Here is a 17,306-nt window from a genome sequence, read left to right on the forward strand (position 1 = left end):
TCTTAGGTTTTTCTGAATGACACTATCAATACCTTCAATGTAAGATTTTCTTTTTGGGATAGATTTCAAGTAGGCCTCAAATACCACAAACTAGTTATTTTCAGAATGGCAAATTTGGGAATGCTTTTTCAACCCAGAACAAAAAGTCTGCTTTTACGGTCACTACAAATAACTTGACCAGCTAAAACTGTGCAGATTTGGTTGAATAGAGATGTGAGACCTGTTTTTTTTTGCGCTGTGTGACAGTTATAGGTTTAATCACAGAATGACACTTCTATCAGCACGCTAGCGTGTGTCTTAGGTTTTTCTGAATGACACTATCAATACCTTCAATGTAAGATTTTCTTTTTGGGATAGATTTCAAGTAGGCCTCAAATACCACAAACTAGTTATTTTCAGAATGGCAAATTTGGGAATGCTTTTTCAACCCAGAACAAAAAGTCTGCTTTTACGGTCACTACAAATAACTTGACCAGCTAAAACTGTGCAGATTTGGTTTAATAGAGATGTGAGACCTGTTTTTTTTTGCGCTGTGTGACAGTTATAGGTTTAATCACAGAATGACACTTCTATCAGCACGCTAGCGTGTGTCTTAGGTTTTTCTGAATGACACTATCAATACCTTCAATGTAAGATTTTCTTTTTGGGATAGATTTCAAGTAGGCCTCAAATACCACAAACTAGTTATTTTGAGAATGGCAAATTTGGGAATGCTTTTTCAACCCAGAACAAAAAGTCTGCTTTTACGGTCACTACAAATAACTTGACCAGCTAAAACTGTGCAGATTTGGTTGAATAGAGATGTGAGACCTGTTTTTTTTTTTTTGCGCTGTGTGACAGTTATAGGTTTAATCACAGAATGACACTTCTATCAGCACGCTAGCGTGTGTCTTAGGTTTTTCTGAATCACACTATCAATACTTTCAATGTAAGATTTTCTTTTTGGGATAGATTTCAAGTAGGCCTCAAATACCACAAACTAGTTATTTTCAGAATGGCAAATTTGGGAATGCTTTTTCAACCCAGAACAAAAAGTCTGCTTTTACGGTCACTACAAATAACTTGACCAGCTAAAACTGTGCAGATTTGGTTGAATAGAGATGTGAGACCTGTTTTTTTTTGCGCTGTGTGACAGTTATAGGTTTAATCACAGAATGACACTTCTATCAGCACGCTAGCGTGTGTCTTAGGTTTTTCTGAATGACACTATCAATACCTTCAATGTAAGATTTTCTTTTTGGGATAGATTTCAAGTAGGCCTCAAATACCACAAACTAGTTATTTTCAGAATGGCAAATTTGGGAATGCTTTTTCAACCCATAACAAAAAGTCTGCTTTTACGGTCACTACAAATAACTTGACCAGCTAAAACTGTGCAGATTTGGTTGAATAGAGATGTGAGACCTGTTTTTTTTTGCGCTGTGTGACAGTTATAGGTTTAATCACAGAATGACACTTCTATCAGCACGCTAGCGTGTGTCTTAGGTTTTTCTGAATGACACTATCAATACCTTCAATGTAAGATTTTCTTTTTGGGATAGATTTCAAGTAGGCCTCAAATACCACAAACTAGTTATTTTCAGAATGGCAAATTTGGGAATGCTTTTTCAACCCAGAACAAAAAGTCTGCTTTTACGGTCACTACAAATAACTTGACCAGCTAAAACTGTGCAGATTTGGTTGAATAGAGATGTGAGACCTGTTTTTTTTTTGCGCTGTGTGACAGTTATAGGTTTAATCACAGAATGACACTTCTATCAGCACGCTAGCGTGTGTCTTAGGTTTTTCTGAATGACACTATCAATACCTTCAATGTAAGATTTTCTTTTTGGGATAGATTTCAAGTAGGCCTCAAATACCACAAACTAGTTATTTTCAGAATGGCAAATTTGGGAATGCTTTTTCAACCCAGAACAAAAAGTCTGCTTTTACGGTCACTACAAATAACTTGACCAGCTAAAACTGTGCAGATTTGGTTGAATAGAAATGTCAGGTCTATTTTTTAGGCGCTGGGTGACAGGCTCAACTTGCCCCTGATGTAATATATGGCCAAAAAATAACCACACTGTTGATGGTTAAATGCACTTGGGTGACACAGGCTCAGCCTGCACCAGATGTAGTATATGGCCAAAAAATAATCAGACTGTTGATGGTTAAATGCATTTGGGTGACACAGGCTCAGCCTGCAGCTGATGTAGTATATGGCCAAAAAATAACCAGACTGTTGATGGTTAAATGCACTTCGGTGACACAGGCTCAGCCTGCAGCTGATGTAGGATATAGCACAAAATAACCACACTATCGATGGTTAAATACACTTGGTGATAGCTCGTGCTGGCGCACCACAAGTCACAAAATGGCCGCCGATCACCCCAGAAAAAAAGTGATCTAAAAACGCTCTGGGCAGCCTCAAAAAAGTGAGCAAGTCAATAATGGCACTTTAATGATCCACAGCTGCAGATCGATCACAGAATGAAGTCTTTTGGAGGAGTTAATCACTGCCTAATCTCGCCCTAACGTCGCAGCTGCAACCTCTCCCTATACTGATCATATCAGAGTGACGTGCGGCGCTACGTGACTTCAGCTTAAATAGAGGCTGGGTCACATGCTGCACTGGCCAATCACAGCCATGCCAATAGTAGGCATGGCTGTGATGGCCTCTTGGGCCAAGTAGTACGACGCTTGTTGATTGGTTGCTTTGCAGCCTTTCAAAAAGCGCCAAGAAAGCGCCGAACACCGAACCCGAACCCGGACTTTTACGAAAATGTTCGGGTTCGGGTCCGTGTCACGGACACCCCAAAATTCGGTACGAACCCGAACTATACAGTTCGGGTTCGCTCATCCCTAGACATTAGCACAGCACAACAGAAAAATAACCCCCAATATGTCAGTCCCCATTCACAGGGGCTTTAGCCCCTCCCCTTATCTGCACAGAAACACCCACTCATTTGCATAATCTTTGTCCTTTTTAAATTTAACCATGTAAATGCTTTCATTTTTTTTTAATCTAGGGCTCTCTTAATTCACATAATGCATTATGCTGTAGTCACCTCCAAAGATACAAATAGTCTGACAACCAAACGATAACTCCGAGGTCCCAACTACTGCAGTAGGTGTCATCTATAAGGAAGATGGGTGTTCAAGCCCCATCAAGCACAATGTGAGGCGACATGGTATGCTGCAGCGACATGAAAATTAGGTAAAACTGAAAGCAACACATCTCCTACAGTGCAACACTGCAGAATATTCTCTGTACAGTGCAACACTGCAGAATATTCTCTGTACAGTGCAACACTGCAGAATATTCTCTGTACAGTGCAACACTGCAGAATATTCTCTCTGCAGTGCAACACTGCTGAATATTCTCTGTACAGTGCAACACTGCAGAATATTCTCTGTACAGTGCAAAAAAGGCAGCGGAAGTGGAGCGGGGTCAGAAGAGTTCTCAGACAGGGTGGACTGGCCAAAGACCCTACAGGGGAACTTAAAATTGGGAGAACCCCCAGGGACCACCCTGGTAAGTACTGATCTGATGCTCCCCTCCTAACTCCTGAATTTAACGGTACTGCCATCCTAAGCCAACTGGAGTAGGAATACAGAATGTGACACCTGATGCAGCCACCACATAGGGAGAAAATGTTGTGGTTCTGGGGCAGTATTTTATGATGCGCTGTTATTTGGCTCCGCCTACTTGTGTTGACCCTGCCCTCAGTAAATTTGGACCCCACTATAAAAAAAAGTTTAAAAAGTTTCACTTTTTTTTTTTTTTTTAGGTCTACTTTAAAGGGAGTCTGTCTCCAACCTGACCGGTTTTTAACCGATCACATAGTTCAGTGGGACACAAAGACATGACACAGATGTTACCTTTGTTTCATTTTTCAGATCATCAGTTTTTATGATATGCTAGTGAGCCGTCACAAGTGCCCGGGGCGGGGAGTTTGCTGAAAGTGCCCAAGTCCCGCCTCACTCACACCTAACTCCGCCCCTCAGTAAGCTCAGGCCAGGCCTGTGGCTCTGTAACATCATATTTCCCTATAGGCCGTTCGTGCCTCGCAGAGGCACAGAGATATGCAGTGCGCAGGCGCCGATTTTAACTGGCGCATGCGCACTGCATATCTTTGTGCCTCTTCCAACTGTGGGCAGAACACTGTGCATGCCCGGGCCCGGCAGCGATGCGTGAACGGCTTTTAGGGATATATGATGTCACAGAGCAACAGGGCTGTCCGGAGTTTACTGAGAGGCGGAGTTAGGAGCAAATGAGGCGGGGGAACTTGGGCACTTTCAGCAAACTCTCCGCCCCTGGGCACTTGTGACGGCTCACGAGCATATCATAAAAACGATCTGAAAAATGAAACAAAGGTAACATCTGTGTCATGTCTTTGTGTTCCACTGAACTATGTGATCGGTTTAAAACCAGTCAGGTTGGTGACAGAATCCCTTTAAGTTTCCAGTCTGTGGAGTATAATACAAGATAAGTAATCTAATGTATGTACACAGTGACTGCACCAGCAGAACAGTGAGTGCAGCTCCGGAGTATAATACAGGATATAACTCAGGATCAGTACAGGATAAGTAATGTAATGTATGTACACAGTGACTCCACCAGCAGAATAGTGAGTGCAGCTCTGGAGTATAATACAGGATGTAACTCAGGATTAGTACAGGATAAGTAATGTAATGTATGTACACAGTGACTGCACCAGCAGAATAGTGAGTGCAGCTCTGGAGTATAATACAGGATGTATCTCAGGATCAGTACAGGATAAGTAATGTAATGTATGTACACAGTGACTGCACCAGCAGAATAGTGAGTGCAGCTCTGGAGTATAATACAGGATGTAACTAAGGATCAGTATAGTATAAGTAATGTAATGTATGTACACAGTGACTGCACCAGCAGAATAGTGAGTGCAGCTCTGGAGTATAATACAGGATGTAACTCAGGGTCAGTACAGGATAAGTAATGTAATGTATGTACACAGTGACTGCACCAGCAGAATAGTGAGTGCAGCTCTGGAGTATAATACAGGATGTAACTCAGGATCAGTACAGGATAAGTAATGTAATGTATGTACACAGTGACTGCACCAGCAGAATAGTGAGTGCAGCTCTGGAGTATAATACAGGATGTATCTCAGGATCAGTACAGGATAAGTAATGTATGTACACAATGACTGCACCAGCAGAATAGTGAGTGCAGCTCTGCAGTATAATACAGGATGTAACTCAGGATCAGTACAGGATCAGTAATGTAATGTATGTACACAGTGACTGCACCAGCAGAATAGTGAGTGCAGCTCTGGAGTATAATACAGGATGTAACTCAGGATCAGTACAGGATCAGTAATGTAATGTATATACACAGTGACTCCACCAGCAGAATAGTGAGTGCAGCTCTGGAGTATAATACAGGATGTAACTCAGGATCAGTACAGGATAAGTAATGTAATGTATGTACACAGTGACTGCACCAGCAGAATAGTGAGTGCAGCTCTGGAGTATAATACAGGATGTATCTCAGGATCAGTACAGGATAAGTAATGTATGTATGTACACAGTGACTGCACCAGCAGAATAGTGAGTGCAGCTCTGGAGTATAATACAGGATGTATCTCAGGATCAGTACAGGATAAGTAATGTAATGTATGTACACAGTGACTGCACCAGCAGAATAGTGAGTGCAGCTCTGGAGTATAATACAGGATGTATCTCAGGATCAGTACAGGATAAGTAATGTACTGTATGTACACAGTGACTCCACCAGCAGAATAGTGAGTGCAGCTCTGGAGTATAATACAGGATGTAACTCAGGATCAGTACAGGATAAGTAATGTATGTACACAGTGACTCCACCAGCAGAATAGTGAGTGCAGCTCTGGAGTATAATACAGGATGTAACTCAGGATCAGTACATGATAAGTAATGTGTGTACACAGTGACTCCACCAGTAGAATAGTGAGTGCAGCTCTGGAGTATAATACAGGATGTAACTCAGGATCAATACAGGATAAGTAATGTAATGTACACAGTGACTGCACCGGCAGAATAGTGAGTGCAGCTCTGGAGTATAATACAGGATGCAACTCAGGATCAGTACAAGATAAGTAATGTAATGTATGTACACAGTGACTGCACCAGCAGAATAGCGAGTGCAGCTCTGGAGTGTAATGCAGGATGTAACTCAGGATTAGTAAAGATGAAAGGATTTGTCCTGCATCTCACAGGGCAAGAGCTTTTTCTTTACTACTGATATGCTAGTCGGAGACTTCCGCTTAGTAGTGATCTAAATGACGTCACCGACACAAATGGTCTGTCTTATAGCAGTGCCCCAGGCTGTTCTAGAGCCTAGGGCAGCGCTATAGACTGTCCATTTGTTCCGGTGACGTCACCAGGGTCACTATTAGGTGGAAGCCTCCGTCTAGAATATTGAGGAAGTAAACAAAACAGACCTTGCCCTGAGAGATGCAGCACAGAACAAGGGGGAGCATCGGAGAAAGGGCTCATGCACACAAACGTATTTTCTTTCCATGTCTGTTCTGTTTTTTTTGCGGACCAATACGAAACCATTCATTTCAACGGGTCCGCAAAAAAAAAAACCGGACGTTACTCCATGTGCATTTCATTTCCGTATGTCCATTTGTCCGTTCTGCAAAAAAATAGAACGTGTCCTATTTCTGTCCGCATTACGGACAAGGATAGTACTATTCTATTAGGGGCCAGCTGTTCCATTCCGCAAAATACGGAATGCACACGGACGCCATCCTTTTTTGTGCGGACCGCAAAATACATGCGGTTGTGTGCATGAGCCCTGAGAAATGCTCAGATGCTCCACTTCTACAAGCTAAATAAGTAAAGATGAGGTGAAGTAATATCATTTATGTAGATTACTATATCATTTGAAACGCAATAGATGTGAATGTATTTACGTATGAAAATAGTTTGTAAAATGTTTAAAAACCAAGTGACACATTAATAATCTCCTTCTGATGCATGACCGGCTGATGGTTTCCTGCAGTCTTAGAGATATCTAAGCTTCTAGAAGTTTGTACACTGGGCTTACCTGTGTTTGCTGATGCGCTGTAGTCAACTGAAACAAAAGAACCTTAATATTAATTCTTATTATACATTTGTAATCTGTTCATTTTTCTTTTCAGTATTAATAACAATGTCAGAGAACATATGACATGTTCTAGATGGTTTGAAATGATGACATTCTTCATGCCTGCAGCCACCACTAGGGGGAGCTTTGGTGTAGTTGGCTTTGTTAATGAGTTTCACTACATATTTATTACTGGGACATTTTTAAAAAGACTCATAGAACACCGACTTCAAATATTACCCTCATAAATCTCTCTTCCTCCAATATTTCTTAGCATATCCTGCTTGTTCATTGCCTGCTTTGGGAAATGTGATTTTAACAAGGCTTTCAAATTTACAGAAAGCGATTTTCCATATACTGTACATTATTAGAGAATTTTAAGTTAATAGTAGAGGGTCCTTGTTCAGGGTCCTCATCTTTTGACCACTGTGGAGAGGAATTACTCACCATGGAGAACTTGTCCTGTCCTGCATTACACAGAGACTCCACCAGCAGAATAGTGAGTGCAGCTCTGGAGTATAATTCAGGATGTAACTCAGGATCAGTACAGGATAAGTAATGTATGTACACAGTGACTGCACCAGCAGAATAGTGAGTGCAGCTCTGGAGTATAATACAGGATGTAACTCAGGATCAGTACAGGATAATTAATGTATGTAAACAGTGACTCCACCAGCAGAATAGTGAGTGCAGCTCTGGAGTATAATACAGGATGCAACTCAGGATCAGTACAGGATAAGTAATGTATGTACACAATGACTCCACCAGCAGAATAGTAAGTGCAGCTCTGGAGTATAATGCAGGGTGTATCTTGGGATCAGTACAGGATAAGTAATGTAATGTATGTACACAGTGACTGCACCAGCAGAATAGTGAGTGCAGCTCTGGAGTATAATACAGGATGTAACTCAGGATCAGTACAGGATAAGTAATGTAATGTATGTACACAGTGACTGCACCAGCAGAATAGTGAGTGCAGCTCTGGAGTATAATACAGGATGTAACTCAGGATCAGTACAGGATAAGTAATGTAATGTATGTACACAGTGACTCCACCAGCAGAATAGTGAGTGCAACTCTGGAGTATAATACAGGATGTAACTCAGGATCAGTACAGGATAAGTAATGTAATGTATGTACACAGTGACTGCACCAGCAGAATAGTGAGTGCAGCTCTGGAGTATAATACAGGATGTAACTCAGGGTCAGTACAGGATAAGTAATGTATGTGCACAGTGACTGCACCAGCAGAATAGTGAGTGCAGCTCTGGAGTATAATACAGGATGTAACTCAGGATCAGTACAGGATAAGTAATGTAATGTATGTACACAGTGACTGCACCAGCAGAATAGTGAGTGCAGCTCTGGAGTATAATACAGGATGTAACTCAGGATCAGTACAGGATAAGTAATGTAATGTATGTACACAGTGACTGCACCAGCAGAATAGTGAGTGCAGCTCCGGAGTATAATACAGGATGTAACTCAGGGTCAGTACAGGATAAGTAATGTATGTGCACAGTGACTGCACCAGCAGAATAGTGAGTGCAGCTCTGGAGTATAATACAGGATGTAACTCAGGATCAATACAGGATAAGTAATGTAATGTATGTACACAGTGACTGCACCAGCAGAATAGTGAGTGCAGCTCCGGAGTATAATACAGGATGCAATTTAGTATCAGTACAGGATAAGTAATGTAATGTAATGACAGCATTTTATCAAAATTACATGAGCATTAAAATGGTGTTTAATTGACAAATGATAACATTATCTATTCTATATGCAACTTGTATGCACCGAAAAGAGGTGAAATATACTCACCGATCACTAAAAGAAGGAAGATAACAGCAGGATTCATTTTCATGTGACTGAAGCCAGGCAATGATAGATGAGAGGGGAGTTACTTTAGTACCTAAAAGTACAAAATAATATATTATTTTTATAGCCACAAGAGCTAATAACCTAATTATAATGCGTAAAATAGCGTCAAACTGTTAAGTAATTACAAATTATCTAAATATGGAAGCATCTCACTGCGTCGTGAGCATTCTGGGTTCTTTTATTACTCTCCTCCCTGCTCCATCCTTCCTGCACGTCCGTCAGTCTTGTACATGTTGTTCATGAAGCTTGTGGCAGGGGCATGGCTATATGGAAAGTGCTGGCTGGTAACGTGCCCAAGTACTAGACGAGAGCAACAAGCCAATGTGCTTTGCCCAGGTAGAGACTTAGGCAGGAATTTTAGCTAGATACTTCTGCACTGAGATACCTTTAGGGATGCTCACATGGCAGCCCTTAGACATGCCATAGTACCAGGGACTCCCCCTCTTATGGCTAGCATTTATTTAACTGGAAGGTGAGCTCAGGCAGAAACACATCTACTAAGATTTTCAACATGAAATGCTTTTTATTACTGTACTTTGGAGGCACATTATATAAAAAGCGTTAATAAAAGATGTTACATAAATTTTATATCACTGTACTAACCATTCCCGCCACTAGGTGGTGCTGTAGACATGGACATAACATCACAGGAAATAAGAATGTGCAGCCGGGACATGATCATGTGACCAAAGTCCAGAACAAAAGATCGGGGTGATAAAAGCAAAAGAAACACATTGCAAAATCACAGCGGCCTTCATAAATGAGATGCAAACTGCATAATATATCCCCTTTAAATGGGGCCTTTCACTGAATGTGATATGCATGTCTGAAAGGTGTATATCAGGAGAAGAGGGGTGCTGACATCCCCATTGTGCAAAGCAAGGCATCTGGTCCTGACCACAAATAGAATGCAAGATGGGAAGAGACAACCTTTCCATTGAAGTCTATAGGCGTTACATAAACCGTCAAGCACCCATGTCAGGGTCCTGGGTACTATATTAGATTCAGGCATGTGAATACTGGAGAAGGTCATATTTTACGAAGTTAAGGGACTTTTTTTATACTGTTGACCTCTTCTCAGGAAAGGTCATCAATATGAGATCAGTGGGGGTCTGACTTCCATCATCCCTGCCTTTCAGCTAATCGAAGAAGCTCCGATATGCGCAGCAGCCTCCTTGCAGCTCACCAAGCACGGCGCCGTACATTGTATAACGGCTGTACTTGGTATCGCAGCCCAACCCCATTCATTTAAATGGGGCTGAGCTGCGCCTAGGCCATGCGACCGATGAACGTGACATCATTGGATTGGGTAAGCTGTTCCCTCTCCATTCACTGCTATGGGACAGCCAGTGCTCTGCTATTTTTGGGAACTCCCATAGTGGTGAGCGGAGGGTGGCCACACAAATGCATTGTGCTCTCCTTCCCTTCAGGGGTTCCTTTTTTTGAGATAGGAGCAGGTCCCAGGTGGCGATGGTTTCCAAGAATGGGGAACTTCAGCATTTGCACCAACTGGTCGCGTTGGTCAAGATTTGAATAATGCATGGAAAAACCCAAAGAATTGGTGCGGTATCATGAGTAGCTTTAATGAGTTAATAACACCTGTGTTTTCCTGCCTTCTAAGAGTATTGAGAATGTGTTGGACTCACAAATCTGGCCAGCAGTGATCTAGTGTCCATAGTCTGAAGGCACTGGACGGAAAAATGCTGCATCAACTGTCTGGCACAAGGAGACATCCGGCGTTATAACTGATGTGCTGGATGTCAGAAGTGATCCAATAGGACTTGTTCTGGCATCGGTTTCCCTTTGGCGGGAAACTACAACAGGTGGCATGATCAAACCCAGAGGGCAGGTTTATGGAGAAGTCAGGAGGAATAACTGCCAGCCAACCAAGCATTTGACCGCTATCCTGGGCTCAGGGCAGACGCATTATCGTGCCATGCCTATACTGTAGATGACATGTGGTGACATTATCATACAAGGTATCCTGGTTTTACCACTCATTAAAAAAACAAAACTAAAAACATATTTATGAGAAAAATGAGAAACACGCACAAGAAGTATTTACAGAGCTTAGATAAAATCAAGGTTTAAAGAAGGAAGAACCAGCCCTGGAATGTAATGTTGTAGAACTGGATCTACAGCACACAGGGCAGAATACAGCATAAGCAAAAGGGGAAAATGAACTTGGGCCCCCACTTTTTAAGGGTCTCTCCACCCCTTTTTCACTTCATGCAGTCTATTTCAACTTTAAATTTCCCTCCATGAAAACTCATCTCACATTTAGTTGTGGGTACGCTATGGCCATATTATGTGGGCACTGTACGGTATATGTTGCAGCTCTTTTTTTGCACTGAATTGGAGTATTAATTCACCGATGTAAAGAGTTTTTCAACTTCTGAAAATTTTAAAGAACTCCCTGTTCATATCTTGTCCAGAGCTCCTCACCATATTCCTTGGCTCAGGGAAGTAACTGTGGGGGAAGAGGGGCAAATTCCCCAGGTAACGTTAGGATAGAGGGCAGGTGGGGCACCGTAAAGGCTTAAAAATGTACTAGGTGGCCGAAACCACAGTTTTCAAAAAGATCCAAGAGAAATAAAAAAAACATTGGGTTGGCTTTGTAGCCAGTCAGTTGCCTCTAGGGACTGTTTCTTTGATTCAAAACTTATTAGACTCTACTGATGATATAAGGGGTAGGCCCAGAGAATGATTTCCTCTGATGGACCCAAGTAACCCCAGTCTGACACAGGGTCCTAATGCACACACGTAGGTCACCATGCACCCATGGTTATCCATCTGCATGCTGTTTAAGGCTTATTTTTACTATAGGAATTAATGGTCAACATATGTCTTTGTATACCTACACAGGATCATGTGTCGGTGCTACACGTTAGAAAATTGTCAGAATTTATACCACCAGTGGAAGCATAAAAATAAAGTGCCTTAAAATTACAGTTTTTCCCTATCATTCTGCACTCAATGACCCATAATAAGAAAGTGAGAACAGAATTTTAGAAATTTTCGCTAATTTCTTGAAAAGAAAATCTAAAATCCTGCATTGACATAAGTATTCAGACCCTTTACTCAGGATTTAGTTTGAGCGATTCCAGTCTTCTGGATTTTGGAATTTTCAGCCAGAACCTCTACATCTCTGTCAGGTTGGATGGAGACCGCCGGTGGACAGCCACTTTCAGGTCTTTCCAGAGATGTTCAATTGGATTCAAGTTAGTACTGCGGCTGGGCCACTCAAAGACATTCACAGAGTTGTCCCTAAGCCTCTCCTGTGTTATCTTGGCCGTAAGCTTAGGGTCATTGTCTTGTTGGAAGGTGAACCTTCAGCCCAGTCTAAGGTCCAGAACTCACTGGATCAGATTTTTTTAAATTTAGAATATCGCTATACTTTAGTCCATTCAGTTTTCCCTCAACCCTGTCCATTCTCCTGTTTCCACAGCATGATGCTGCTACATCATGCTTCACTGTAAGGATGGTATTGGGCAGCTAATAGAAACTTAGAAACATAGAATGTGTCGGCATATAAGAACCATTTGGCCCATCTAGTCTGCCCAATATACTGAATACTATGGATAGCCCCTGGCCCTATCTTATATGATGGATGGCCTTATGCCTATCCCATGCATGCTTAAACTCCTTCACTTTATTTGCAGCTACCACTTCTGCAGGTAGGCTATTCCATGCATACACTACTCTCTCAGTAAAGTAATACTTCCTGATATTACTTTTAAACCTTTGCCCCTCTAATTTAAAACGATGTCCTCTTGTAGCAGTTTTTCTTCTTTTAAATATTCTCTCCTCTTTTACCTTGTTGATTCCCTTTATGTATTTTAAAGTTTCTATCATATCCCCTCTGTCTCGTCTTTCTTCCAAGCTATACATGTTAAGGTCCTTTATTCTTTCCTGGTAAGTTTTATCCTGCAATCCATGTACCAGTTTAGTAGCTCTTCTCTGAACTCTCTCCATAGTATCAATATCCTTCTGGAGATATGGTCTCCAGTACTGAGCACAATACTCCAAATGAGGTCTCACTAGTGCTCTGTAGAGCGGCATGAGCACCTCCCTCTGTCTACTGGTAATGTCTCTCCCTATACACCCAAGCATTCTGCTAGCATTTCCTGCTGCTTTATGACATTGTCTGCCTACCTTTAAGTCTTCTGAAATAATGACCCCTAAATCCCTTTCCTCGGATACTGAGGTTAGGACTGTATCACTGATTTTATATTCTGCTCTTGGGTTTTTACGCCCCAGGTGCATTATCTTGCACTTATCAACATAATATTTTAGTTGCCAGATTTTTGACTATTCCTCTAGTTTTCCTAAATCCTTTTCCATTTGGTGTATCCCTCCAGGAACAGCAACCCTGTTACAAATCTTTGTGTCATCAGCAAAAAGACACACCTTACCATCGAGGCCTTCTGCAATTTCGCTGATAAAGATATTAAACAATATGGGTCCTAGAACAGATCCCGGAGGTACCCCACTGGTAACAAGACCATGGTCTGAATATACTCCATTGACTACAACCCTCTGTTGTCTGTCCCTTAGCCACTGCCTAATCCATTCAACAATATGGGAGTCCAAGCCCAAAGACTGCAATTTATTGATAAGCCTTCTATGTGGGACAGTATCAAAAGCCTTACTAAAGTCTAGATAAGCGATGTCTACTGCACCTCCGCCATCTATTATTTTAGTCACCCAATCAAAAAAATCAATAAGATTAGTTTGACATGATCTCCCTGAAGTAAACCCATGCTGTTTTTCATCTTTCAATCCATGGGATTTTAGATGTTCCACAATCCTCTCCTTAAGTATGGTTTCCATTAATTTCCCCACTATTGATGTCAGGCTTACTGGCCTATAGTTGCCCGATTCCTCCCTACTACCTTTCTTGTGAATGGGCACAACATTTGCTAATTTCCAATCTTCTGGAACAACTCCTGTTGTTAGTGATTGGTTAAATAAATCTGTTAATGGTTTTGCTAGTTCACCGCTGAGCTCGTTTAATAGCTTTGGGTGTATCCCATCAGGCCCCTGTGACTTATTTGTATTAATTTTAGACAGCTGACTTAGAACCTCTTCCTCTGTAAAGACACATGCATCAAAAGATTCATTAGTCTTCCTTCCTAACTGAGGTCCCTTTCCTTAATTTTCCTTTGTAAAAACTGAACAGAAGTATTCATTGAGGCAGTCAGCTAGTTCTTTATCTTCTTCCATATACCTTCCTTCTTTTGTTTTTAATTTGGTAATTCCTTGTTTTAGTTTCCTTTTTTCATTTATGTATCTAAAGAATGTCTTATCGCCTTTTTTCACTGACTGAGCTAATTTCTCTTCTGCCTGTGGTTTAGAAGCTCTTATAACTTGTTTGGCCTCTCTCTGCCTAATCTTATAAATTTGCCTGTCATCCTCGTTTTTTTTTTTTATAATTACTAAATGCTATCTTTTTGTTTTTAATGATTTTGGCCACTTCTGCTGAGTACCACAGTGGTCTCTTCCTTTTTTTGCTTTCACTGACAAGCCTAATGCAATTTTCTGTTGCCTTCAATAGTGCCACTTTTAAGTTGTCTTATTTCTCCTGGACTCTATTGAAACTGTTCCAATCTGATAGGGACTTGTATACCACTAATCTAATTTTAGAAAAGTCCGTTTTTCTAAAATCTAAAACCTTAGTTTTTTGCGTTGTGTGACTCAGTCACTGTACTTATAGTAAACCACACTGACTGGTGATCACTAGATCCCAAGCTTTCCCCTACAGTAATATCAAATACTAAATTCCATTTGTGAATACTAAATCTAAAATGGCCTCCTTCCGGGTTGGCTCCTCAACTACTTGCTATAGAGATAATCCCAGTAGGGAATTTACTCCTAGCAGAACTAGCTATTTTGGCTTTCCAGTTTACATCAGGAAGATTAAAGTCTCCCATAATGATAACTTCCCCCTTCAATGTCATTTTAGCTATTTCCTCAACTAGTAGATCATCTAATTCGTTGACTTGGCTAGGTGGTCTATATATCACACCTACACGAGTTACCTTATGATTATCAAGCTGCAAAGTAACACAAACTGACTCTAAATTGGTCTCGCTAACTTAGATTAGATTTTATGCTATCTTTCACATACAGGGCCACCGCTCCCCCTTCTTGCCTTATCTGTTTTTCCTATATAGAGAGAACCCTGGTATTGTTATATCCCAGTCATTACTCCCATTGAATCACGTCTCAGTAACAGCCACTAACTCTATATTCTCTGATGCCATTATAGCCTCAAGTTCATTGATCTTATTCCCTAAATTGCAAGCATTTGTAGACAAGAATCTGAGCTTGTCATTTCTTAACCTTTGTGCTACTGGCATCTTCTGGCATTGTTCCAGGGGGCAGTCGGACTGCTGGATTATTACTCTTTTGCCCCTCTTTCCTAGTTTAAATACTCCTTAGCAAATACTTGGAATTGTTCACTGAGGACAGTGTCTGGTTTCCTCCAGACATGATGCTTACAATTGAGGCCAAAAAGTTTAATCTTGGTTTTATCATACCAGGGAATCTTGTTTCTCACAGTCTGAGAGTTTTTTAGATTGGTGGAGGCTGCAAGTGGTGGTTGACATTCTAGAAGTTTCTCTCATATGCACACAGGATCTTTGGAGCTCAGCCAGAGTGACCATTGGGTTCTTTGTCACCTCTCTTATCAAGACCCTTCTCCCCCAATTTCTTAGTTTGGTGGGGCAGGCAGCTCTAGTTGGAGTCCTGGTTGTTCCAAAGTTCTTCAATTTAATAGTTAATAGTGCTTTTGGGAACTTTCAGGTCAGTGGAAATGTCTGTCTTCTTCTTCAGATCTGTGCCTTCACACAATCCTATCCCTGAGCTCAGGCAGTTCTTTCATCCTCATAGTTAGCTTTTTGCTCTGATATTCATTGTCAGCTGTGAGACTAGGCTGTCTTTCCAAATCATGACCAATCAATTGAGTTTACCACAGGTTGATTCCAATCAAGGTGTTAAAACATCTTAAAGATGATTTAGAGAAATGGGAGGCCCCTAAAGCTAAATGTCAAGTATCACAGCCAAGGATCTGAATAATAATGTCCGTATGAAGCTTAACGTTTTTCTTTATCAATAAATTCACCAAAAACTTTTATAAAATTATGTTTTCAATTTCTCATTATGGTGTAGTGAGTGTAGAATGATGGGAAAGTGTATTTTTTTTATTTAGCAAAAGGATCTACATAAGATATAGTGAAAATAAGTAAAATGGTTTAAAGACTTTTCGAATGCACTTTACTGTGTTTTTACATTAATCCGTAATGTGTTGCACCTGTAAAAAGAGTGAACCCTGACAACCTCTTTGCAAAAACTTCTGATAAAGCTTGTGTGATTTTGCTGCATGATAATTGGCCACACTACCTCAAGCTTCCAAAGGGGGAGGGTGCCAAATTGAATGTTTTGCCCCACATGAATAGAAACCAAGCTACATCTCTGGCCGGGCTATGTAATGTATAAGATCTGTGTCAATAAGACAAATCCCCAAAGCCAGGTTTCCATCATAGCAGCTACCTGTGCTACCTAACTAGATCTGCTCTTGTGGGATTAGTGGATTAGTATTCTAAATTGTCAGTGCATCAGTAGGTGTAATATAGAAAATCTATCTACAGTCAAAGTTGTACGTACTATAGAAGCAGCTAAAACAGTTGCTATGTTGCCACTAGAGAGTAGGGGTACAGATCAAGTTGAGTGGAATATTGGAAAATGTGCCAATTTTTTTGAAAGCAATCATTATATTTATTTCTCCCTCTTCCTTATCATCTTGTTTCCTATATCTTCTCCCTATTTTAATCTCATCTTTCACCTTCTTCTTTTGTTTTCCTCCTCTCTCTTGTTGTTCTCTATCCATTACCCTGTTTATCCTCCATTTTGCAATTATTTTCTCGTTTTCTTGTCCCTTTATTATAAATTGTGATTATGAAAGGAGGTATAAAATGTGTATCGCGCAGAAAAGTCATATTAACAAGTATCTCCGAGTAATGACTGTTATATGAATAAAACCTGGTTGCAACAGGTCCATGTAAAACAGGACAATGACATAAATCATGACTTCCTTAGATTTGCCATGTCAAGATGAGTGACTCTGTTGGGGCTCTCACAGAGTTTAGCTGTTTTTGCTGTACTTGTACAGCTCGTGACAGGGAGGAACAGCTGGATGGAGATTTAAAAATATGTCTGACCAGTAGATAAGTGCATATTACAGAGATGTACTTACTTTTTCCCCTACAGCACCACCAGTCGACCTCATTGTATGTCTCTGCAGGGAAGCTTTCGAGAGAGA

General features: G+C 40.9%; 1 protein-coding gene across 1 annotated transcript in view; it reads right to left on the minus strand.

Annotated features, from left to right (window-relative positions):
• LOC120980128 (alpha-tectorin-like) overlaps positions 1 to 9,014 on the minus strand; it is a 40,476-nt gene extending 31,462 nt beyond the window's left edge. The window contains exons 1-2 of the mRNA XM_040409419.1: positions 8,924 to 9,014; positions 7,061 to 7,087 (exon numbers count right to left, since the gene is read on the minus strand). Coding sequence (XP_040265353.1) covers positions 7,061 to 7,087; positions 8,924 to 8,966 — 70 coding nt within the window. The 5' untranslated portion in view covers positions 8,967 to 9,014. The remainder of the gene's footprint in view (positions 1 to 7,060; positions 7,088 to 8,923) is intronic.
• Between the last annotated feature and the right edge of the window lie 8,292 nt (positions 9,015 to 17,306).

The sequence above is a fragment of the Bufo bufo genome, chromosome 1 (assembly GCF_905171765.1).
Source record: "Bufo bufo chromosome 1, aBufBuf1.1, whole genome shotgun sequence".
Classification (NCBI taxonomy): domain Eukaryota; kingdom Metazoa; phylum Chordata; class Amphibia; order Anura; family Bufonidae; genus Bufo; species Bufo bufo.